At 36.1% G+C, this 25627-nt stretch overlaps 2 protein-coding genes across 2 annotated transcripts in view; one reads left to right on the top strand and one right to left on the bottom strand.

Moving 5' to 3' along the window:
• Positions 1 to 25627, bottom strand: part of LOC142339577 (medium-chain specific acyl-CoA dehydrogenase, mitochondrial-like) — a 350806-nt gene that overhangs the window by 184804 nt on the left and 140375 nt on the right. The window lies entirely within an intron of this gene.
• On the top strand, positions 305 to 17903 carry LOC142340189 (mitochondrial substrate carrier family protein ucpB-like). Its single transcript, XM_075390693.1, has 6 exons — positions 305 to 560; positions 5922 to 6108; positions 6486 to 6625; positions 8575 to 8813; positions 12573 to 12741; positions 16695 to 17903. Exons 1-6 carry the CDS (start codon positions 470 to 472, stop codon positions 16865 to 16867), a joined length of 999 nt encoding a protein of 332 aa, XP_075246808.1. The 5' UTR covers positions 305 to 469; the 3' UTR covers positions 16868 to 17903.

The raw sequence follows: 25627 nt of genomic DNA, 5'->3' as shown, positions 1-25627 counted from the left end.
TTCAATTTGGAAAGCCGATTGTGTACATAAATTGAAAGGCAGTTTTTATGATTCATTAGCTAGTATATGGAAAACGCGACTGTGTGGATTGTTCATTCACAAATTACAAGAAATTCCACCAAAATGAGATGAAATCAACATAAACGAATTATAGTACTACTTCTGACCACAACAGGGCTGACGTTAATTTCATCTCAATTGTTTTCATTCGAAATGAGTCTTCTAAGTAATACGAAAAAGCATTTATTTGAGTTCAGTCTTAATAATTGAATTTATTTGCCAGAGCTGAATCGGAGCCTTGCAATAATAAGATATCATTTTCAGGTTCAAAATGATTGGTTTGTTCGTCTGTTTTTCTATTGGAATACAAATGAGCCCAGTAAGGAACTGCAATGAACTCTAACGCAACTGTTGTTGGGTTGCATTGAGTTAATTGCGAGTTAGTTTCTCGAGTTACAACACCAAGTTAATGAAAACGATGTCAGGGGCAGCGAAATCTAACGAGAGCGATTTAGTCCGCTTCATGTTGGCTGGCACCTCCAACATGTCAGCTGCTTGCAGTAAGTTACAATTTCAATATTTGGTATAAACTAAAAGTTTTTTTTGTGTCTTAGTTACTACTTTGAACTTCCAATTTGTTAGGCTAGGATATGCATACGTAGCAAAAAGTGACAAGCATGAATGTATTAGTTCTGGTTCGCAAATTGATAGGCTTTCAAACTTTTAGGTTGGATTTTAATTACGAAATCGAAAGCGGACGCCATACAAAATTTAAACAAAAAATTTTTAAAACCTTGAAATTTAAAAAGAATTATCTTTGCATTTTATACAGGATTTTGCAGGTTTATAGATTTATTTTGTTCAAATCCAAAAGTTACTTAGAATTTTCTACAAGAACTTAAAATTGTGACGGTTTAGATTATGCTTATTACTGCTTTTGATTTTCTGAGCCCTTTTTTGTGTGCGTTTTTGATATGCCATGTTTTCTAATTTTGTTTTTTGATCCAAAAGCTTAATTTTTTAAATTATGGTGCTCTTTTTAAAGGAATAATCGGAAAATTTCTTGTGCAGTAAAATAACTGATTTTTCCCTATGTTTTTTTTTCAATTCTTTTGCCTTGCGCATTTTGGCTCCAATCGATACTTGCCGCATAATGTTTTTTTTTCAAAATTTTTAGTCTTCAGTCACTTCATTTTACCTAACTTTTTAAACTGTAGCATTCACCCGTATCCTAGTGTCATGCTAGATCAGTACTGAATCATTAAAAATTACATTCTGGATTTTTGATCACGTCACTTTTAAAAAATTACAGGACAAATTCCAAAGTGATTCATTTGAGTTATTCTGATCAACTTCTTTGCATAATTTTATACAGACGGTTTTCCTTCTTGACATATGTAACACCTGAAGGACTCTCTATGAGCATTAGTAATTACCGCCTGGCTTTTATCTGTTCGCGCGTAATTACCGCCTGGCTTCTATCTACTCATGCGTAATTGCTGCCTGGCTTTCATCTGTACATGCATAATTATATATACATGTAATTGGGAAACTTCGACTGTTCCCGAGATTAATAGAACCAATTGTGGAAACTAGTGCACTTTGGGGGGGGGGGGATGAGTGAGTGGGTGGGTGGGTGGGTGGGTGGGGATTAATCTGTGTATCCCACAATGTTTCTTTTGCGCTTCTCCATTGCTTCTCCTCGTAATATTCGGCATATTCCATAAAATTCAGCAGGCAGCTCTATAAATTAGTATAATCGGGGGCGGCCATTTTGATTTCACCCCAACATGAGAGATTTTCGAAAATTTATTTTTGTGAAACAATTCTGAATATATTCTGTACATGACACAAACACCAAGCCAGCCTGTACAGTGGATGAACAGGCTGTTCTTACTTCTTCACAGAGGAGAAACATGCAGTTATTACTAATGCACAGATCAGATGATTTAAACAGCTTTTTTTTATCTCAATGCCGTCAGTCTGTCAAGAGAAAAAAAGTCAAGCTCAATATAATTCTCCTGACTCATTGCTGTAATTACCGTGTTGCCATGGTTCAGCACTGAAATGCTCTGAGACCAAAGTACGGGCAGCTAGCAAATTATTGAGCGGTTGTTTCCTGTATAGCCTTGTCAACTGGTTTTAACTGAATAATATAGCCCAAACGACTGGAAATTTGTTATTTTGCGTGATCTGAATGGCTCTCATACAGATTTTAGGTCGCTCACTCAGTTTGGAGCAGTTACGACTGAAATTTAAATCAAAAATGCGCAAAAATTGGTTTCACTTTAAAAATTCTTGGTTCTATCGCCAACAGTTTAGTCACCTTAGTGACATTATACACCCTCCCGGCTAACGTGAGGCACTATTGACCCCGAGCCACGTCCCTGTGGCTGTCGTATCAAAGCAATTCGACCGACCGTCCCTTTGATGCACCGTCCCTTTCTGTAGAACAAATTTGTTTCTCGACAGCGATAAAGTAAATAGCGTCATTTGTTGCACTGGTATTCTTGAGATGCATTCAACCTGTCGGAATCTCTTCAGCCTGTAGTCTCTCTCTCTCTCTCTCTCTCTCTCTCTCTCTCTCTCTTTGAAGATCAAACAGGTCTAAATGAAAATGTTTAAACTTTTAATTGGAGTGAATACCTTTTAGAACTTTCATTCTGTTTGATCTCTTGTCAATATGGTATTAATGGGGTAGCGAGATTTGAGTTCTGAAGTTTCATGTATATGATGTATATCTGCCAGAGAGGTTTTCCTTGCTTCATTTAAAACAATAAAACTGTTTAAATGAGATTTTTTTGCAAATAATGAGCTCTGGATAATTGAATTTTTTCAGATTTAACGGGATTTTCAAGTTTCCCAATTTCTCTATTTTACTTCAGTTTCTTTAAATACTGATTCTAAATTCAGACATTATGATTCTAATTTTGATCAATTCAATTAATAATTTCTTTTTAGAAAAAGTCATGTGCGTTCGCACATAAAGTTCCGACCCCGCTCGCATCGACATTTTTGGCATAAATGTCTACCAAGTGAGGAGCGGTACTTTTCAAAAAGAACTGCGCATGAACAAAAAGATCGCCTCCAAATCAAATAACTCAGTGGAGTAAAAATGCCACATTAGATTGATAACATCAGCCATTCTTAAGAAAAGAAGTCAAGACGAACAACAAAATCAAACCACAATAACAACTAACATTAATTATATCCAAAACTTTGTCCATTTTTTTTTAAAAAAAGAACATATTAACAAGTCAAAATAGTGTGAGATAAAATTGAAACTAATCAAAATAACTTGTAGTTCACTAGAAAAGATATGGGAACACTTCATAATAAAGATCGGTAACAATTAGACAAAAAATAACAAGAAAAACTGTAATAAAAAGTTGACTTACATTTTTAAAAACAATTAATTTCCAAGTAATGAAAACGATTATATAGCAATTTAAAATAACCAACATGTTTATGATCACATATGCTTCTATATGCGGGCATTAAGAATTTATTTTCCAGTTTTTTTGTGCGGTTACAAGGAGAACAACAAAGAGACAACAAACAAAAATTCAATTAAAATTTACGAGAAAATGCTGTCGAAGCCGTAAAGCCAGATTTTGCCACACAAGATATGTTCAATTGAGCCTTGCTTGAACGGTAAAAATGTTTTATGCGACCTTTCATTAATGAGAGTAAGTAAGAAGTAGTAAAAAAAGAGAAAACAGCAAAATTTAGTAATACTTTTTTTTCGAAAACAATTCATGAAAGCCATTATTTACAAAAGGAAATAATTAAATAGGTTCATGTTTTTCCAAAGGAAGCACTTGAGAACTGTAATTATTGAGAATTTGTTTTGTCTACAAACACATGGTCAAATTTTGATCGAAGTCAAAACTTAGTTTACTTTTTTTTTTGCAAAAAACCCGTGTCGAAGCCAGTATATTGATGACAAATTCTTTGAAGACATCAGATTATGTACACTTGCATCTTCCCTTGAGGCCGATAAAATCATTTGTGAACTTTACAATGAGAATAGGTAACAAGTTGACAAAAAGAACAAAAATGCGAAGCTGAAAAGCCTTTTTATTTTTGAAAACAATTGTTTTCAATGTCATGAAAGCCATCAGTTATCTAATCGAATCAGATTTTGGGCTAATTTATTCCTCAATAAAAAGCCATTGAGACCTTTCAATGTTTAGGAAATTTCATACGACTAAAAGACAAAATGAAAACTACATTTGAGACAAATGTGAAAAATTCAATTAAATTCTTCGAGAAAGGGGTGTCGAAGCCGTTAAAACCATAACCTATGCTTTTAAAGACTTTTATATGTTCAATTTTGTCTTATTTTGAACGTCAATTTTGTAATATGTAACTGTCAAAAATTTGATAATGTGACAAGAGGAGAAAAAAGTGTGAAAAATGGGCCAATGCCTAAAAATAAACAACAATTTGAAATCTAGCAATATCAAAGCCTTAAAACCGTAACTTGACGCGTAAAACTGCAAAATAGTTTAAATCTAGTAGAAAGAAGAGCAGGAAGGAGTATTATCTCTTTGCTGACACTAAGCTACAATTTGACCAAATTAAATGAAAAATAGTGGCAAGGTTCAGTAAGCCATTGTTTATTTAAAAACAAAAAATTTTTAAAAGTAAAAACGTCCATAATCTTTCGAGTAAGAAAACTAGATACATTGATTTGGAACTGCATAGGAAGCCAATTTGACCTATCCACAGTGAGCCTTGATTTGAATTGTTCTGTTCTTTAATTAACATAAAAAATCGAACTTTCAGAATGACTGATTACAATCTGAATTATTATTGGATTGTAACTGTCCAAAATTGGACCAAAATCAACCTCGCTATTGCTGTTTGTCCACTATGAACTTTCAATTGTTTTGAATCGTTTAATTCTAAATAATTTTTTGTTAAAAGATGAAAATTAAATGCTGTGTTCTTGATAATCATGGAGCATTTAATTTTGATGAACTTAGCAAAAATTGGCAGAATTTTAATTTCAGACTACTTTCAATGGAAATGAAAATGGAACTAGTTCCCTTTGCAATTGACAAAGGTTGTGTTAGTTGTTTATGGGTGTGTTTTTTCGGGAAATTTAAAGTGGACTAAAGAAACCTATTTCGGTTAATTTTTGATTAAAAATGCTTTTTCAAAGTTTTGAAATATTTAGCCTAAATTTTAGTCGAAAAATTTTAATCAAATTAGTCAACAAGACTATGTGGTCTCTAAAATAATATCAACAGTGTTATTGTTAACCATTTAACATGTTCTAGCAAAATTGACGAAATTTTAGGCAAAAATTCCGGAAAATCTTATTGAAAATAACGCAAATCGGTCTAATATGCACAACAATTAATAGCACGATAACTCGCTCTAGAAAACGAAATACACAAAAATCTTTTTGATTCTTTATTCTACGCTGGACGGGCTTTTTAATGATACCACTCACAACACTACGATGAATATATCGATTGGTCAAAATTGTCTGAACAACAAAAAAACCAGTTGTTGAGTATAAAGTTCCTCCCACACCCCCTCAAGAAGGTTCGGAACAAAAAAAGTTAGGAACGAGAAATTATTCAGGTTTTCCGTACTAAACAATATTTTTACATTATTTTGTAAATTAATTTTTTATTGGCCATTTTTTTTAGTTTAGTTTTTTACTTTTCTTTTTTTGGCCATTTAAATGGTTGCTTATTTTACTTTTTCTTAGTGTTAGTCCATTTTTTTGACAGAAACGTTTAGAACTGCTTAACAAGACAAAACCCTGAAATTTTAAATTTTTGTTCTAAAGCGGTGCCTCCGTGCTGAAGTGGGATAAAATCAAACCCCTCCTGTCGTTGGAGGCCCTGGATGGCAATTCCTCTGGCTTTAGACTGTTTTGTTTTTTTTTGTTTATGCTTCAGTAACTAACCCAATTGATGTTATCAAGATCAGACTGCAACTTGACAATGAACTAAGAAGCACAAAAGTGACCAGCCAATCAGCTGGAGGTGCTAAATTGAATACAAGTGACCAGAGGTACTACAAAGGCATGATAAGAGGCATTGTCTCTATTGTGAGAGACGAGGGAATTAGGGGACTGTACAAAGGGTGAGTAATTACTTTTAACTTACTCCCACCCCCCGCTAATATAAAAAGCTTGTGATGCAAATTATTATCTATTTGGTTGGTGATAATGTTTGGATAGATTGTTAAAATGAAGAATTAGCACCGCAACGATCGTATGTTTCCGTACGTCTCGGTTTGCGTGATCACCTCCGTTTGTATGATCAGTATCTTTTGTCTATTTGTCCAGTGTGACTTCGATGAACATTGAAAAATTCGTATTTTCGCGCATTTTTATGCGTATCTTACAGCCTATCTGCTCTAATCAGGTCTATTTCGAGCATTCCTCAGAGAAAAAAACACGATGACCCAAATAGTTATTATTAGTTATACCTGATTGACTTCTGCTAACATGATTTTAGTTTGCCAGCCTCTTTGATGCGTGAAGGTAGCTACAGTACAATCAGATTGGGTGCCTATGAACCTATGAAGAGACTAATGGGAGCCACTGATCCCTCTCACACTCCATTGTGGAAGAAAATATGCGCGGGTGCTGCATCTGGTGAGAAAATTTGCAACATTTGTAAAACGGTCTAATTTGTTGGAACCCTTATTCTCTCGTTCTCATTTTTAATTGATCTTGTTTTAAGTTATTATTGAGAATTGTGGAAAATTTTATTCTCTCGTTCTCATTTTTAATTGATCTTGTTTTAAGTTATTATTGAGAATTATGAAAAATTTTTGCTTGTGCGTTTTCTTCTGAAATTTGTTTCGGCTTCACTTCTCGAGTCCCTTTTTCACGCTTGACTTTTTTTATTTTTCTATTGATTTCAATTGAGCGCATTCAGAAATTATCTGGACGTTTTGCTCATTAAGAATGATCTGAAAAAGTAGAGGGATTTTTTTCAGCAGACCGGGTATCTAACATGTTTGCTCATGTTTCAGGTCTCGACTTCATTTTAAGTGAAGCTATCTGATTAATTGCTCTCGAACGAAGTTTCATGCAATTATTGTAAACGTGTGTGTCTTTTTCATTCAAAATTTTCACCTGACCGTTTTGAATTTTCAAATGACTTTTACTCTCTTGACATTTTGGTTTTGCGTGATACAAATTCTCCCGACCTCCCGACGTTAGTCGGTTATCTTTAATTCAACTTATTGTATGTTTTTGAGTAATTACTTGGAGAAGATCCTCCCTACCAAGAATGATAAACAAATGCTCTGAGAGGAACACAAAAGCTGTTTTTAGTGGCTCGAATGAGAAGCAATCATTGTAAACGTGGGTCTTTTTTAATGCAAATTTTTTGCTTGACCGTTTCTTTTGGAATTATCGTTTACTTCTCAAGTGGCCTTTTCACGCACTTCTTGATTTTTGAATGATTTCAATTGCTCTCACTCCGTATGTTGTTCAAGCAAAACCGATTGTTAGAGACTCGATGGCAAAGACATGATAATTCACTGAGTGGTTATTACCTCCCTCTAGGAGACGTAATCGGACTCGGGAGGCCGGAGTTCGAATGCTACCGTCGACTGATGCTTTCGCACCATAAGGAAAATTTTTATCGGGGCCACAGCCCCCGAATTAAATTGCGCCGCCTGTCATTCGAGAGCAATTTTTCTGACGTTAGTCGGTTTTTGTTTTATAAATACAGTATAGATAGTCTCTTCTGTATTTATTTAATGTGAATCCATTTATTTAATATGCGAGCTGGCTAATTATAATTTGCTTTTGAAATAAGTTTTAAGCAATAATTTTAATCGTATGTCTTTTTTCTGCAAAATTTTTGTTTGATCGCTTTGATTTTTATAGTGACTTCTTGATTGAATTCTCACGATTGACTTCTTGATTTCTTCATGAAATAAATTGCTGCCTCATTCAATATAGCAGCGGAAGTCAATGGGCTTCAATTTACTACTAAAAGTGAAATAAAAGTACACCGAAACTGGTTTGATTTTTACCTTTTGAAAGATATAATCTGAAGAACGCTATAATAATAAAATCAAGTCTTCATCAGTCGTTCGACAGCAATTTATTAGCCAGTTATGTTCTATTTTTTTTTTCACCATTTGCTTAGCGCAAAGTTCGCAAAACAATGTTGCCGGTGCGTTTGTAAATGTTTTGTAACTAGATTGTAACCATGGTTATAAGTTGTAATAACCTCATAAATGGTCTTTAAAAAATCCTCAGATGTACGTACCTTTTTGTTATCACACTGTATGATCTAATCACATCAGTTGAAGCCCTAGTGAACTTATCGATCCACTGCTACTAACGTTCTTCTTTTTGATATCTGTGCTTTGGTGTAATGATTTTTGGGGTCTTTCATACCAACCCCCCCCCCCCCCCCCCCCCCCAGATTATTGCTCATATAACCTATAGCCCCCAATCATGGTAATTATACCATAATACTTATAATTTCTTAATGTTTTATAACTCCGTTTGGGGGGGGGGGGGGGAGAGGGGCTGTAATGGGAAGGACCCGAATTTTGTATGGTGTGGCCATGATTCAGGTGCAATTGGAAGTTCTATCGCTACACCCACTGACCTGGTAAAAGTCAGAATGCAAGCATGCACAAGCAGTAGCAAACCAAGTGCCAATACTGCAACTATCTCATCTACCAATGGAACACCCGTGTATACGAGCACTTTAGGTGCCTTTAGAAGTATATACACAGAGGGTGGCGTGACAGCTCTCTACAGAGGAGTGGGACCTACGGTACTAAGGGCTACAATTCTCACTGCCACCCAAGTTAGTCTACAATTTGATTTCGTTCCACGTTGCAACGCCACTTCTGAACATCTGAGCACTCTTGGCTGGAAAGTTTAGCTAGATGCCTCTGGCAACTGTTTCCTTTTACCCGGTAGAAAATGATCGCTTGCATTTGAAGTTTTTACAACTTTGTAGTGGCATAATGTTTTTTCTGATGACTAAGGTCTCCTCGTATAAGCCGAAAGGCACAATTCTCAATGCAAAAACTGGAATTCATTTTAATTGCTCTCAAGCAAAGCATGTAGCAATTATCTGGTCATCGCTTACCCAAAAACCTCAGGCTGCCAGAATAGGCAATAATTAAAATAATTTAAATGTAGGAGAAGTCAACTTAGAACTTTCAATTGCATTTCAACCCCTCCTCACATATGCTTACCTTAACTAACCTTAAATTAACCAACTTAACGCTAAATAAGAATTTTTAATCTCGATGAGGAATTCGGTGCACTTTTTTGCGACCCGTACTTGTAGAGGGTATCGATATTGTAAAGATATACGGTTTTAAGACGCGAAGAGGAGAATTGATTGTCTACTGGTTTTTACTACTTGAAGAGGAGTACTGGTATATGTTATGACTCAAAGAAGAGTATTGGTTATTCTGATCTGAGGATCAATGTAAATATTCTATCTTTTTTTTGTTATGACTTGAAGGGGAGCGATGGGATCAACAGGCAACGACCGGAGGGCATTAAGTTTTCTTAGAGCTGTTAGGCTTATTAGACTCTAAGTACGCTGCTCACCCCAGATGCTTTCAATTAATCTCAAGTTGGCCTCCCTAAACCTTAGCTAATTACTGACGAAGCCAACCGCTTGCCAGTCCTTTGAGAGCGTGTGGCCCAACGTAAGTCTATATTTTTTAATCAATAGAGCTAACTTTGCCTTTAAAGGGCGCATTGTTAGCAGTTTTATATCCTTCAAAATTCTTTTGTGTTCTGGAAAACTGATAAAATTAAATAAGCGTTGGCACTTTTTGTCTATCTTTGAAGTTTCCTACTTTCGTTTTATGTACTCTTCGGTATCTTTTTCCGTTTTCGATTGTTTAACCTGAAGCGTTTTGATGGATGATAATACTAAGAGCAGGTATTTACAGGTTAGGTAAATTTTCAGTAACGGTGAGCAAACATTTTTCAAATGAATGTTTTGTTTACTTTTTGCTCTACTCTATCGATTGTGAAGTAGGTCAATGTTTTAACAGAAGATTGCAGGATCTTTGTCGATAGTTTGTTGTGAAATTGGGATAGCTTTTTATGAATATTTTTGTACAAGAAATGAAGTTTGCTTGATTTTTTGATCAAACCTTGTTGCGACAACATTTGCATAGCTTCCTGATGTTGTAAATTTTCAGTGCCTTATGAATGAATACTTTAAATTCTGGAACTCATCGGAGTCATGAGTTAGAGCTTTATATTTAATCTTGTTTTAGCTATTTCTTGTGATTTCGTCGTTTCAGACGCATTTTTAGCGGTTTTTGTACGAATTTTCAAGTTTTTTGGTGTCAGGGGTAGTTTTGGTCGGAAGTAATATTTTGTTCGGGTTTTCATGTCCTTTTAATTTTGTTAATATCACTTGAAGTTTGTTTAAGTTGAAGAAAACAGTCTAAATTTTAACAATTTTTCCATAATTTTTCAAGTTTATTTTTATCTACTGTTTTTCCTGACTTTCATAGTCTTTTTTCGTTTTCAATTATTGAATAAAGGTTGATTGTAGGGTTGTTGTTACTGAGTGAAAACAAAGGATTGATTGCATATTTTTTGATCAAATAAATAATTCCATTCTGCAGTTTGTTGTAGTTTTTACTTCTTTCTCTTGTTCTAAGTGTTTTCCAGTGCGTTTGGGTGTCTCATGATTGCTCAACAAACGAACAGAAAGTGTTTTTTTTAATTTTGTTGAAAACACCCGTCGAGGCTGCTCTACAGGTTGTAGGGAATATTGTTTAAAAATTTAGCAGGTTTCTTACATTTTGTCCTTTTGTTTTCTTTTTTTTTGCTTCGGTTTTCTCGTTTTTTTTGGAGATGTATCGTTTGTTATGTTTTTTTTATATATCCGCCCTCATATTCGCAGCTGGCTGATAATAGCGACCCTAATTTTTATTTTGTCGAATAAAAGTTTGTTTTACTTTACCTTAGTTCACAGCTTTTTCAACATTTTGCGTGAAATGTTATCGAATTCTCTAGACCATTTTCATTCTTCTCTCACTCTGTTCAAATTGTTTTCGAGCAGTCGCTCAGTAAAACAATCTAGAATTAACAGAGTCAGATCGAGACACCAAATCAAAAACAGAAACGGGATTAACCCAATTTTAGATGCTTTTGAGCTTCGTTAATATAGATTTTAATTAATATCTTTAATGCTTATTGGTATTTATACTAGCCTCCGAATGCCCTCATCAAGAAAAAGGAGTATGGCTATCTGCAGAATAACATCAACATCGTTCACACTTTAAGATAATTTATTTTTCTCCATTTAATTTTAATGGCAATCGGGTTTATGATAATCAATGGCGGCTTTTTTCCAGCAATCTGCCGGGTATGTATCGTAACATGTGCAGTTTTATTGAAAAGAAATTGAGTATAGTAGAAAATCTGTTACCGAAAATTCTTATTGGAAACGTAAAAATTGCGATAAATATGTTTTCATATTTTTCTTTTCCTTTCTAATTTGTTTCCTTTACTTTTTTTTCAAATTGAGTGGTATCGTGAATTGGACAATTTTTTAGGCTAGGGCGTAAATTAAGTTCTACGTGGAGTTAATTCCGGAGTCTTCCGGCTATATTTTCTATTCTTCATACGTTTTGACCTTAAGGAAGTCATTTTAGTCACGCGTTACGTGCCTCACTAACAAATGACTTCTTCACTCAGTAACTAAAGTTTAACGGAGTACTCAAAATCAGTCTAGTCGGAGATCAGTGGCGCAGAGCTATGATCAGCCCAGCATTTTAATGCCCAAATTGTAATTCGTGATCGGTTTTTTCTTGGTAACAATTATAGTTTGTAATTGTTCGCATAGTCGCTTCTGCAGTGATTAATATTAGTCCTGGATGTCTGTTGAGGATTTCCAAAAGTGTTATGTTGATTTATGTTTTGATTCAATTTCGGAGTCTTCCGACTATGCTATATATTTTTGGGATCTTTTCAGATCTGGAGGGGGGGGGCACAAACGGAAAAGATCCAGTTTTTGTTAACTGAAGCATCTCTGTTGATTGCTTCAACTTTGACTTCTTCTTATTCAAACATTGACGTCTAATTTTGAATGTGGTATTATTTAAGGTGAGGTTCTATTTAAGTTCTTTTCGAAGTTTTGACACCATAACACTTCCGACGTTGCACACTTCCGCCCTCCTACCCCCCACCTTACTGCCCCCTATTCTTCTTACCCCTTCTATTCGATAATTTTGAATCTTAAAATAAATTTAGTGTGTGTGGCCTGTTTTCCTGTCTTTTCTTTTTCTGTTTGATATTGATCTGTCTGTTTTGTGCTATGTTCGAGTTTTTTTTAAGTTTGTTATGATTATGTTCCTCAAATGATAATTCCGCGGAAAATGGTTTCAATTTTTTGTTACTTTAAATCTTAATAATGGTCTAGTCTACAATATCCTGAACGGTTTGGTATACATTGACTTTCTACAGCGTTATTTGAAGCCCTCGAGTGAATTTTTCCAGCCATTATAGCATCATTATAAGTTGAGTTTTTCAAGAATCCTTCAGTTTATATATAGAATTCATGTCGATATGTGTTCAGATCCCGACGTATGACCACGTGAAGCACACCCTCCTCAATTGGGGCTGGTTCAAGGGTGAAGGACTGGATCTGCATGTCACAGCATCCATGATTGCTGGTCTGGCTTCTGCAGCTACCACCTCACCGGTTGACGTTGTGAAGACACGCTACATGCGACAGATACATCGGAGTTAGTGCTACCACGGTGGCTCCAATTATGCTAAAGTCCAGTGACTCCAGTAGAAAGGAGTTTCGTTTTTACGACTCGAAGAGGAGTTATTGCAATCCTGTTTTTAATTGCTCTCAAACGAAGTTTGTAGCAATTACATGAGTCCTGTCGGTCTTTTTTATGCGATTTTTCGCTTGACCGATTTTTCGTCTAGCACTTTTTCGTCTAACGCTTTTGACTTTTCGTCCTCAAAAATGGGAGAAACAGGTAGTGCCCAGCGGGCTTGAAGTGCTCTTAGAGCCTTTGGAGTTTCAGCTCAATCTGTTTTGGAGACTTATACTTAAACTTATGGTGTGAAGGGCGGTTTTTAGAGGTTGAAGACACCCCCACTGTTGACCCCCATCCCCACTATTGCCCCCAACCCATTGTTGCCCCCTCCTCCGTGGCTAGCTACTGACGAACAACCGCATGCTAAAAAAGCAAATTTATACTATTTTGCAATTTTTTTCAAGCTTTTTGAAAATTTTTGACATTTTTCGATTTTTATCAGCAGTTTTAATAGGTTACTGCGTAGTTTCTAGTTGTAATGGAATGGTTTCAACATTTTAACATCACAAATTTTTGCATTTTTTGCTAAAATGTGAATTTTCAAGTTTTTTGATATTATTTTTCTTTATTCAGGTCTTTCCAGACCCCGGGGGCCAGAAAATATCCTAAGGGGTTCGATAATAAGCTAATGACAAAATTTTATTGGCCATGGAGTAGTTTTTCAACTTTTTAGTGTCACAAATTTTAGCAATTTTTTTTATAGAACTTGCTTTTCAAGTTTCTGAAGAAAATTTGTGTCGTTTTTTAGATTTTTTCAGCTTCGAGAGCCAAAGAACCTCCTCGAGGATTTGACAATAGGTTACTGTATAATTTCTAGATTAAATGGGATGTCTTGCGAGACTTTAACATCACGAATTTTAGCGTATTTTTGACATTTTTTTCAGTCTTTTGACATTTATGGTCATTATTCATGTTTTTTGAGACTCAAGGGTCAGAAAATGTTTTTTAAAAGATTTTAACAGCACGAATTTCGCAGTTTTTTGACAAAACTTACAATTTTTCCAATTTTTTGAGATTTCTTGTCCTTATTCAGGTTTTTTCAACCTCAGGGAATAAATCCTCATTAACGGTTTGATAAAAAAATTACTATAAAAATTTTATTGGACATGGAATTGTTTTCAACTCTTTGATTTAACAAATTATTCATGAATTATTATTACATAAAAATTCAAGTTTTTTGAGTTTTTTGTCATTTTTTTAGGGTTCTCCAGCCTCAAAAACCAATGAACCTCCTCTAGGGTTTGATAATAAGTAACTGTATAGTATATAATTGTAATGGAATGTTTTTCAAGATTTTAATATCACGAATTGAATCAATTTTCCAAAGAAATGTTTGAATTATCTTAATTTGAAGTTCTGTCATTTTTTAGGTTTCTCTAGGCTCAAGAGCCACGGAACTTCCTCTAAAGTTCCATAATATGTTACTGCATAGTTTATTGATGTAATGGAATGTTCTTCAAGATTTTAATATCGAATGTAAGCAATTTTTTAAATTATTTGCAATTTTTTCTTTTTTGTTTTTCTGGCAGCAGAGACCCTGGGACCTCCTCCCAGGTTTAATTATAAGCTGTTTCATAGTTTTTAGAGTTAATGTGATGGTGATCAACATTTTTTATGACTCCAGTTTTTCAAATTTTGAAAATTTTTATTTTCCAAGTGTATGGATCTTTATGAGCCTTTGAAACTATTTCAATCTTGATACAGGGATATCGGATATTCTCTTGAGAAAATGAAATGGCTCTTAAGATATAAATATCTTGAAAATCTTGCAATTTTTTTGAAAATGTTAAAATATTTTAATCGTTTTCTGAGTTTAACGACCATTACTGGCCAACGAAATTGTTCAAGTCTTGGAGATGGATTACATTACAAAACTTTCGAGACAAAAAATGGTTTTAAACTTTTTTTACTGCGAAGTTGAAAACTTTTTTAATTTTGCCTTTTTCAGTTTTTTCTATAGGATTTTTACTAACAAGGCTAAAAAACTAGAATTTGCAGGTTGAATCTCATGGAAAATGTTCCAGCTCCCTTTCTCTCTCTGTCGGTTAGAGTTCCGTTCCTTCTCTTTCTCATTCACCTTTTATCTCTCTCTCTCTCTCCCTCTCTCTCTCTCTCTCTCTCTCTCTCTCTCTCTCTCTCTCTGTTGATGCCGCACTGCAGCTGCTGTTATGTGGCGTAATGTCATCATCTCTGATCCTCCTTAACAATGAGTTATAGAATTGTTTTTTATTATGAATATCCTAACAGGAACTTTTTAGGAAATCATTGCTAATTGCTCTCAAAAGCAATTTGTGGCAAATATATTAATCCTGTTTGTCTGTTATGCAATTTTTCACTTGGCCGATTTTTTGTCTGGCCCATTTGACTTTTGTCGTCAGAAACGGGATAAAGAGGTAGTGCCTTGAGGTGGCTAGCTGCTGACGAAGCCAACTGCTCGACCGTCGTTTGAGAGCAATTAGCCCGACGATAATCGGTTTTGTTTTTATAACTCCAAGAGTCGTTTTTGATTTTTTATATGAGAGCGAGCAAAAACGGGAAGAAAAATTCTGGTGGCAGAATCGAAAAAGTTGTCCTAATGGAAAAATTCGAAGAGTGAAGAAAATAGATTAGATATTTTGTTCATGCCTTCTTTTGAAACAGAGGGAAAAATAAAGGTATGAAAGTTAAGTCAAATATTATTTTGTTCATGTGCGGAATTCTCAAACAGTTCATTTGTTTTCATTATGATTTTGGGTCGATTTTGATGCGCTTTGGTGTTTCCGTGGTTAAATTGATTGTTTTTTTTTGCTAATTTGGAGGTTTTTCTGCTATTTTTTCAAATTTTTTTTGCTATTTTGGGGATTATTGGCCCATTTAATTGGGATTTGAATAGACGCATATTGCTCGTACAGTAGCATTGGTAAAATGTATTTTTTGTTGAGAAAATTGACAAACAAATATAACTTTTGTCAATTTCTTCAGCTTTTTGTCTTTTTTTCAAATTAAGGAAGTTTATCAGCCTAGAATAGCTTCCCTTAGATTTTGTGAGCATATTTTTAATATCCTAACTGCATGACAGTTTCTTATCTAATTTTTCTCTTTGAATTCGAACTAAAGTTCCTTGTCATATCTGTTCCTAGGTTTTTGTTTAGTTTATAAAAATTGTACGGCAAAACTTGTCCTGCGTTGTTTTTTTACTTCGTGGAGGAAACAATTGTTTTTTTCGTAGTTCAGCTTGTTCAACATTTTGCGTGAAATCTTTTTTTACTTCTCTTGGCTGGTTTCACTCATCTCTCGTTCTGCTCAAAGTGTTTTTGAGCAGCAATAGCTCGGCAAAATGATCTATAATCAACAGAGTCAGTTTCGAAAAACGAAATCAAAAATAGTAAAGGGATAAACCCATAAAGCTCAATTTTAGATGTCCGCTACTTGAACTTTGTTCTTATAAGTCTTACTTACCATCTCTAATGCCTGTTTGGTATTAATTCCCTGTATCCTCTTATTAAGAAACACTAATATCTCCAACTACAAAACGACAGCAAAATAAGTTGAACTTTATTTTTTTTTTGTACAAAAATGATTTTCCATTTTATTTCTGCTCTATCTATCCCAATCGGGGTTATGGGTATCAATGGCTATTTTCCGGCAATTTGTCGGGTATGTTTTAATCGACTTTGTATTTATCTTTTTTACATGTCAATTAAAAGATATAGGTAGTACACATTTTGTTAAATATTCTTGTAAATTATTAATATACATTAATTGTATTGGTTTTCATTTGTTGCTACAATGATATACATCTTTTATGTGGTTAGCAAATTATACGTTGTCGCAGACTCTGCTAATATTGGTAGCTGCTCTTAATTAGAAACAGTTATTATATTTAGGCTCAGTTTACTCTTCCAGCCTGGACTGCATCTTGAAAAGTTTCTCAGCTGAGGGCTTTCTGGGTCTGTACAAAGGCTTCATTCCCAACTGGATGCGAATAGGTCCACATACAATTGTGACTTTCCTCATATTCGAACAGCTTAGACATCTTGTGGGCATGCGACCTGTCTAGGTCTAGTGACAGTCCTGTTCTCTAATGCTTCATCTCTCGATATTTTCGTGAGGTAGTCTTGTGTTTACATCCTTGCTGATTCAGTTCTCTCGATGTAATCAAGACGACGATACCATCGAGACCACTGCAATCTCTGGTTACATGATTTCTGATTTCGATGAGCTCACAACTATCAGTATTGGTATAATGGTTGATCAAAAAAACCTTGGTTCTCGAGAACATCTATCAAAACAATCAGTTTCTGCCTCTGTCAATGGAGTTAGTTTTTGGTTGCGCTTTTAAATATGCCCAGGACTTCTTAGCAATTAGAAGCCGTGACCATATCAGTCTGTTTCAGTAACATTGCAGCATCAGCGTTATTACTGTTACTGACACTTGGGTCATTTTCTTGCTGGACTTGGAGATGGCCACCCTTTCTTTCAATTTCTGCTTTCTTGTCATCCACGAATCTGAATTTGGTAGCCTATACCGACGCTATCAAACTGGTTGTTGGTATCATTTCATGATAGCTAAATGTAGAGTTTGCTTTGGTTTTGTCGATAAAATCCGTCCTTTCTGCCTGGTGCTTTTTTTGCTAATAAAAGCAGTCCACTGAACCAATATTAAAAACCTTAGAATGTCCTCATTGAAAGCCTCAAAGGTTGTCCCCAAATGTATTCAAGTATATCGGTGCTACTTTTGTGCTGTGAACTCAATATTCTATCTTTGGATCCATCTCGAGTTGGTCTTTAATCAACTTGTCGGTCATCTTTACTCATTTTGTCTTCACTCATCTGTATCAATCTGAACCTTTCTTACTCCATTATCTGCACGAATGGCACTTTCATCTACATTATGAGCCTTGATTAAGCCATATATTGCAATCTTTTATTCCTATGACACAAAGTTTTTCAGACAGAACAGTCCCAAAAAATAATTCCAAAAAGCTAACTACTCCCCCCAAATTAGGGGTCTAGGAAATAAACCCCCACGGAAAAAAAACCCACTAAACTTTAGATTGGAAATAAACTCCCACGTAAAATAACCCCCACGGAAATAAACCCCCATTTTAAAACTGAATTTCGGTCGTGATAATTTGTTCGGTCGTGATAATTTCATATCAAGTCCCACGGGCTGCTGAAGCATGGCCGTGGCCCTCGAGACATGGCCAAACGCGTTAAATGCGCAGCTCTTTAATATAAAAGTGGGGGTTTATTTCCATGGGGGTTTATTTCCGTGGGGGTTTATTTCCTATCAAAAATGAAGTGGGTTTTTTTTTCCGCAACCGCAAATTAGTTCCAGGAATGTAAAGAAGATGAGTTGGGTCTTCATTATAGATTTTGTGTTCAAGCATAATTTCAACCTGCAGAAAAAACCTGCTGAAAAAAGCACCTGATTAAAATCGGACGAATTGCTCTCGAACGATTGGCTCGAACGCTTTGAGTTAAACTGCTTCAAATAGTGAATGAACAAAATTAAGTTGCGTGAATTTCTAGAAATCGAGATGGAACAGTAAATCGAAAATCAGCTAGTAAAAAAATTTGCAAAAAAATGACAGTTTACAAATATAACAGGTCAGGCGAATTGCTCTCGGACTACAGGTGATTTGGCATCTTCAGCGTTTTCAAAGCCGCGAAATTGACAGCGTTCCATTTAGGCTCTCTTATTAATTGCCTTTCCCTTTCACTCTCGATTTTCTTACACAAGTCAACATTTCATGCACACCTACTGATTTACCCCTGAAACTGAATAGAATTCATTCCATAAACCTTTTCAATATAGTAAGTACGGGCAAAGTCAAAATTGCTCAATAAAAAGAAACGACATAATCCGGTCATTGAGTCATATAGCATTAGCTTGGCAAAGTTTGTCAGATTGATTGCTAATTATTTTCAAGATTAGGTTTTTAGACGTTGAAATATTTGCTTTTTCTAACAATTCGGCAATATTTCTCAAGCTGCTTATCGAGTTAGAAATCATTTTGACGCCCGAGAAAGTGCCCTATTGGTATTTTTGTTTTCTGTTTCAATCCCAATCGAGCTTTCGCAGATCATCGGAGGCTATCTGCCGGCTATGTCTTTAATTGAATTGCGAAGGTCTTTCAAAACAGTTAAATATATGATAATAAACATTGAAAACTGAAACCCCATTTAAGAGTTTAGAAAGTAGACAGTCGTGCTACTTTTTGACTGACACATAATAATCAGTGCACAAATAGCTTGAAATTCTACGGGGCGATCAACTGGTTGCAACAGAAAGCTATAAACACCCCGGACCTATCTGTCATAGCATTTCAGAGCTGAACATGCTGGATGAAAAAACATGCTGGATTTTTGCGCTGAGCATGAATCTGTTCATGTCACATTTTTCTATTTACAGTCTGGCTGTAAAACTCAAAATGACTCATCCGTCTGGGCAGTCTGCACTTATTTTCTGCCTTTCATCTGAGCATAGCAAATTACCGCATGCTTCCAATCTGAGCAGCTATAATTACCGCATGTCCTCTATATGCGCAGCTTTAATTACCGCATGTCCTCTATCTGAGCAGTTTGTTTACACGCCGCAATTATCTCTCTCTCTCTCTCTCTCTCTCAAAACGCGCGAGGAAATGAAAGTTAAAATGAAAGCTAAATTGAAAGTTGAAATGCATGCTCAATAAATACATGAATTTATTTAAAATGGTATTTAATTTAAAATCGTACTAATGGTATTAAAATGGCATTAATTTAAAACGGTTTAATTTAGTTCAAGTTAATTTAGTTTCAAGCTGTTGCCCTCCGGAAGTTATAAATCCGCTCTCTCTCTCTCTCTCTCTCTCTCTCTCTCTCTCTCTCTCTCCGACTGTTGCCCTCCGGAAGTTATAATCCGCTCTCTCCGACTGTTGCCCTCCGGAAGTTATAATCCGCTCTCTCCGACTGTTGCCCTCCGGAAGTTATAATCCGCGCCCTCCGGCTGTCGCCCTCCAGCTATCACCTTGCAGGTATAACGCGACAGGGATGAGGACAACTTTTCACCCGCCATTGTCAAACTGACCTGGCCGTTAGGAACATCCATCTCGACCTCCGGAGGATAGAATTTTAGAACGCACACATTTGCTGTAATCTAAAATAGAGGAAAGCGAAGCAGCATCTTGAGTTCCAAATAGAAACGATAATTGAAATAAACGACTACCTTCAGGGGAATTGCTCTAAAACGACTGATGGAGAGGGTGATGCGATGGGGGGGAGGTCGGAGGGGTGATCATAAAAAAGCCTGAGGGAATGGGGACAAACAGAATAGATCCGGAAGTGCGTGCTAAACGGAAAGTGGCGCGTGCTAGACCTTATGGCGCGGGGTATGAAAAGATTTTGATCATAAAGTGTTATCATAGGTAGACATCAATGGGCGCAGCTTAACGATGCCCATGTCACTGGCGAAGTCGTATTCAGTATTCGGGCAACAATCTGAATTGACAAAACGTAGTGGCCCGAGTAACAGCAACTGCTGGCCTGTCTGCTCAACACCAGAAGGCAAAAGGAGCCACAAAACCAATTGGGTTTCTTTTAAGGACGGTTGGTGGCCAGATAGCAGATTTACCTTGGTACATAAGCCTGTAGCCACCGAACGAATCGGGACGAATTTCGAAGGATTCCTGCAATTTTTTGTAAGAGTTCGAAATAACTTCAAATGTTTCTGACCATTTGGGTTCTCTTGCCAACTTTCCTTCAAAAATTCCTTCTCGCATATGTTTAATAGTCGTCATGGCGGGCCTGTCGTGTGTTTCAACAATTTTACGCACAGCAAAATAATCACAATATGCAAGAGTTGCCCAATCTACGTTTTTTGGTAACATGATTTCTTAAATAAGAGTTATTTTTAGGAGACAATTAAAAAACTTGCAAGAAAAAATATAACACACTTAACTACGACTTCATATGATAAAAAAATAGAACAACAAGTAGAGGTTTATTGAGAAAATTGTTACTTTTTGAAACAGGCAGCAACAAACAGAAATTGCAACAAACAAACAAAAATGGAAGCAAACTAATTTGTATAACAAGAAAATGACAACTACTGAGTGTTAGCCAGATAAATTCACTCCTAAGCTCTTTCTGTCGAAGCTCTCATAGTTACAGCACATTTTAAGCATATTCTTGACTATCAAAATTTTCATATTGTTGGTTCCGGGGTGATTTTCTTTCATCTCGTTGCTCCTCCGTTTGCAGGATCGGATTTCGTTTCCTCTATTGTTTAGGCTGGCTTTGGCCAGCTCATACATATGGACCCATTTTTCTTCGTATTTGAGTCGGAAGAGCTCTATAGAACAAACTTTCAATTGGGAAAACAGTAAAAAAAAAGCAGGAGAAAACAGAGAGTAGGGGGTAGTTTTTTGGGAGAAGCCTTTCTGAATCAACCAAAAAAAATGGATAGATAAACACTTTAGAGTTTGGCAAAATAAGCTTTCAAATTTTTCTTCCTCTCTGGTGAGAAATCTGTCGTGACGATAGCATCCTGCTTGTTCTTCAGTTTTGGAGATAGCATATGGCTCTTTAGTTCGTCCCGAGTCCACAATATCTTGCACGCATTTCTACCAATTACTTGCGGCGTTGAACCTGCTACCAGTGCAAGGTCTTGACATTTCCCTGGCCCTTTCTTTATTGGCAACTGAGGTTTGTCTCTCTGGAAAGCACTTCGCTACCGGCAACAAGACACCCAGCTTGGACACCTCCGTTGTCTATAAAAAAAAACCACTCTAAAAGTTTTGTTGGAAATTAAAAAGTTCTGGAAGAAGTAAAACATTTGGTAGAACAATAACCAACAATAACAAGAACAAGAAGAACGATAACGGAAATTAAAAAAGATTACTTTCTGGATGCCAAACCGCAAAAGAAAATCTTCTAAATAGATCAAAGATAACTAGCCAATTGTTTAACAGCGTTTGTGGACATCTGTATTTCTTTGTAGTTCCTATTTGTTAGGGCCTTCAATTCGGGTTTCAGGTCTGTCATGCAATTCACAATCAAGCTAGCTGCCTCCCTCATCTTATCCGCGGCACTTTTTATTGCATCAATTGCCTCTCGGTCTACTCGTCGTTGCTTCAGTTCTCTCAAGTCCTCTGGGTTAACGGTTGACTTTCGCTTAATCCTTTTACATCCTGGGGTTGAGGAGAGAGGCTTTTTGTATCTCTCGTCACCTTCTATGGGCCTTTCTACTGTTTCGCTCTATAAAATAACGTAGATTGTTGGTTTCAGATGACACAGATTGGTTTTGTTGGGACAATCACAAGGAAGCCAATTTCGCAAATAAGAAATAACTCAAAAAATCAAAACTCAAACGAAAGAATTCGGCAAACTAACTGAACTTGCATTAATTGCGCTGCAGTTTGGTGCTTCAGCTTCGCACACGTCTCCGTTAATTTCGCTAAAGGTTTTCGAAACGTCTTCCGGGTTCAGAACAGGAACAGGCTCACAATCGGCTTCAACTTCCTCGTCACCCGTATTTAACTTCTCTGCAGCACATAATTCATTAAGTGTCACCGGTTGAGAAAACGGAGCAGCCAATTCAAGTTTCCTTTTAGCACCGTGTGATTCTGAATTTCCGTTCAAAATCATTTGGTTGATATCCTTATATGGTGTCATGTCAGGATCAAACGGAGGTATGAAATGGGCATACAAAATAGTTCCATCGCCTTTTTCGACTTGCAGAAGAGTCTCTCTTTCCCATTCATTGCAGTAGTTTTCGCGCCCTATGGTCAGTACCTCTGCAGTCCATATGTAGGACCTCGTTCTGGGATTTTTTCTGATCCATTTAACGTTGACGAAGTCACCTTGCTAAATAAAACCAGATCCTTTTTTTATAGGTTTATTATTATAGGTTTACGCACCATTTACAAACTAAAAAGTGCTTTCAAAATCAAATGTTAAATAAAAGAGTTTTCAGGTTTTTACGATAATCAAACTCATGTGGTTTTAGTTTCACATCAAAAGGCAACTTATTCCTTATTAGCCAATTGAATACCATCAAACCCAAGCATCTATTATATTTCTTGTTTGTGAAGTGAACTTAAAGATAATCATACCTTAACTGAAACACGCTCCGTCATTTCGAGGCAAACACTGGAACAGGCGCCATTGACAACGCTACATGAATTGTCTTCAAACAGAATCAACCAATACTTGTTTTTAAGTTGCTGCTTCGCTTTCTCCAGGGCCAGTTGCTGTGCGTCCCTGTATCCCTGGCCGAGTCCACGAGTTGAACGAACCGACGGCAGCCCTTCTACAGCCTTAAAGATCTCAGAATGATAATGACAATAAGAATAATAAAAATAATAATAATAAAAATAATAATAATAAATAGAAATAATAATTAATAATAACTAATAATAATAATAATAATAATAATAATAATAATAATAATAATAATAATAATAATAATAATAATAATAATAATAATAATAATAATAAATGATAAAAATAATAATAAAATATAATAGCAATAGCTTCGAAGACCTGCAGTCTAAAAAACAGTGAAAGACAGACCAAAGCTGAGATGTTTCATTTTGATTAAAACAAGACTATAAATTAGATTTCGCTGCCTCTATTAGCTGACCTCAAATAAACTTCATTTAGAGCGACACACATTCACTTGACCTTATCGCTTTCAATTAAAATAAAAAAAGTCAATTTCAAAGTCAAAGTCATTTTTGAGAGTGATGTAAAAAAAACGTGTGACCAAATTTTAATCACTCCAACAAACAAAGAAAACTCGCTCCACCATAAGCGATAACTGACGTCACGCACGCAATTCAGTTGAAATTGCATGAACGTATGAAAAAACGTGGTTATGACGTCCTATGGTCGTAACAAAAATGTTTACGACGAAATAAAATCTAAGAGAAGGCCAATAATAGCCCCAGCTATCGCTCTGCGGCTATTAATTCATTTTTAAAAAAGAGGAAGTCATTTTTGTGTGGTAAGTCACGCTTGACCAAAAATTTAATCACGCTTAATAGTACAGCTACACGGAAACCTCTATCTGCTCTCTCTCTCTCTCTCCGGTGATGTCTTAACAAATAGACGTACCAAAATGTAGAAATTTCAACGAATGTAATTGGTTGAGAAATTTAAAACACTGTACCCTTTATGCGTTCAATTAACGTAAATTTGACATAGCCTAATGCCAGATTATAGATTTTTTACCGCATCTGGCCATGCCTCAGCGGCCCGTGGGACTTGATATGAATCTATCACAACCGAACGTGAGACCAGTTCCCCCCCCCAAAATATAATTTTGGTACGTCTGCCCTTTTCACTAGCGCCTCTCTCTCCATATCTATTATCTATTTAGCCAACATCTATCTATCTACACTTCTTCCTGCTTATGAATCTTAAACAAACAATCAAAAGTCTTCGAAAACAACTCACATCATTGCCTTCTTGAGCCATTGTTTGCTGAGGTTCGTTATTCTCAAAATTGTCCGCCGAATTTGTTTGTTGAGCAGCTGGAGAAACGTTTAATCGGTGGACGATCCGCATTTTTTGGAAGGCTGGGACATGCTCTGGTACCTTGCACTGACTCTGGTAACGTTTTTAGTCAAAATGATCTGAAATACAAGGATAATGAACTTTACAGAATCTATACCAAAGAACCTCTACCCTTACATAATCGCATTATATCGGTACTCTCATTCATCTAATACGCATGTCTCTACGCATTTTATTGTTGCCTTCGGAGTTCGCTGATGATGTTCTCAACGCACAGGTAATTTTGACAGCTTCTTGTGAAGAGTCTGCCTCACCCCGTCGCAGTTTCACCTGCGGGCGACAGAGAGGACGTCAGAGTTTGCTGAGGATGTTCTCAACGAATAGGTAAGTTTGACAGCCTCTGGTGAAGAGTCTGTCTCATCCCCTCGCCGTTTCACCTGCAAGTCGAAAGAGAGATGACGGCATTTATAGATGCATGACATCCGGGGGTCGGTAAGATTGATTCCTTTAAAACTATTAACTGTGGGGAGACTGAATTAATTTGCGACATTGACTCTGAATTGAGAAATCGATACAGAAAAGGATTACAAGTAAACTGTAAACATTAGAGCAACATTGCAGCCATAAACATCACTGATACCAAATGCAAATAAACATAACATACAAGCTGATTAAAAAGAAAACTCCAATGCGTGAAGTTAAATCTACATCAACTTTAACAGCGACAAGGCTACCACAACTACAACAGTGATACCAAGAGCAAACAGAACAATGTCTCTATCTTCTGAGCACATAGTTCCAAAGTAGCTTCGAAAAGTAGCTTCGAAAAGTAGCTTCCAAAAGTAGCTTATATGGCTCAAAACATCATCATCCATTACATCATCTTTACATCCATTACATCATCATCATCATCCATTAATTCAGCTATTGCGAAAGAAGCTAAGGGACGCCATTGGAAGTCGTTTCTTGATGGTTAGAATGCGCATCCGTACGCTGATTACACTTTCCCGTATTAAACACGCTGATTACACTTTCCCGTAAATTTTGAATTCAGGTACGGAACATTACATGTACATTAAGTGCTTCAAAAAGTTCAACGTAAAGAGATCACTTGGGCGCAATAACAACACTGCGTGAGCCTTGAAAATATACATTTGGAAATGATTACACTTTCTTGTATTGGTCGAAAGAAACCTGCACGATGAATTTTTGCACGTTCAGCAACAAAAGGGATAACGTCTAATAAGCAGCTAATAAGGAATCCGTGAATCTGTGAATCTCTCAATCAGTAAGCAAATCTTTAACAGTAAACAAATAA

This window comes from Convolutriloba macropyga, chromosome 5 (genome assembly GCF_964194025.1).
Source record: "Convolutriloba macropyga chromosome 5, txConMacr16.3, whole genome shotgun sequence".
Classification (NCBI taxonomy): Eukaryota; Metazoa; Xenacoelomorpha; order Acoela; family Convolutidae; genus Convolutriloba; species Convolutriloba macropyga.
Note: the sequence above shows the minus strand (reverse complement) of the source record. Positions and strands in the feature narration are given on the sequence as shown.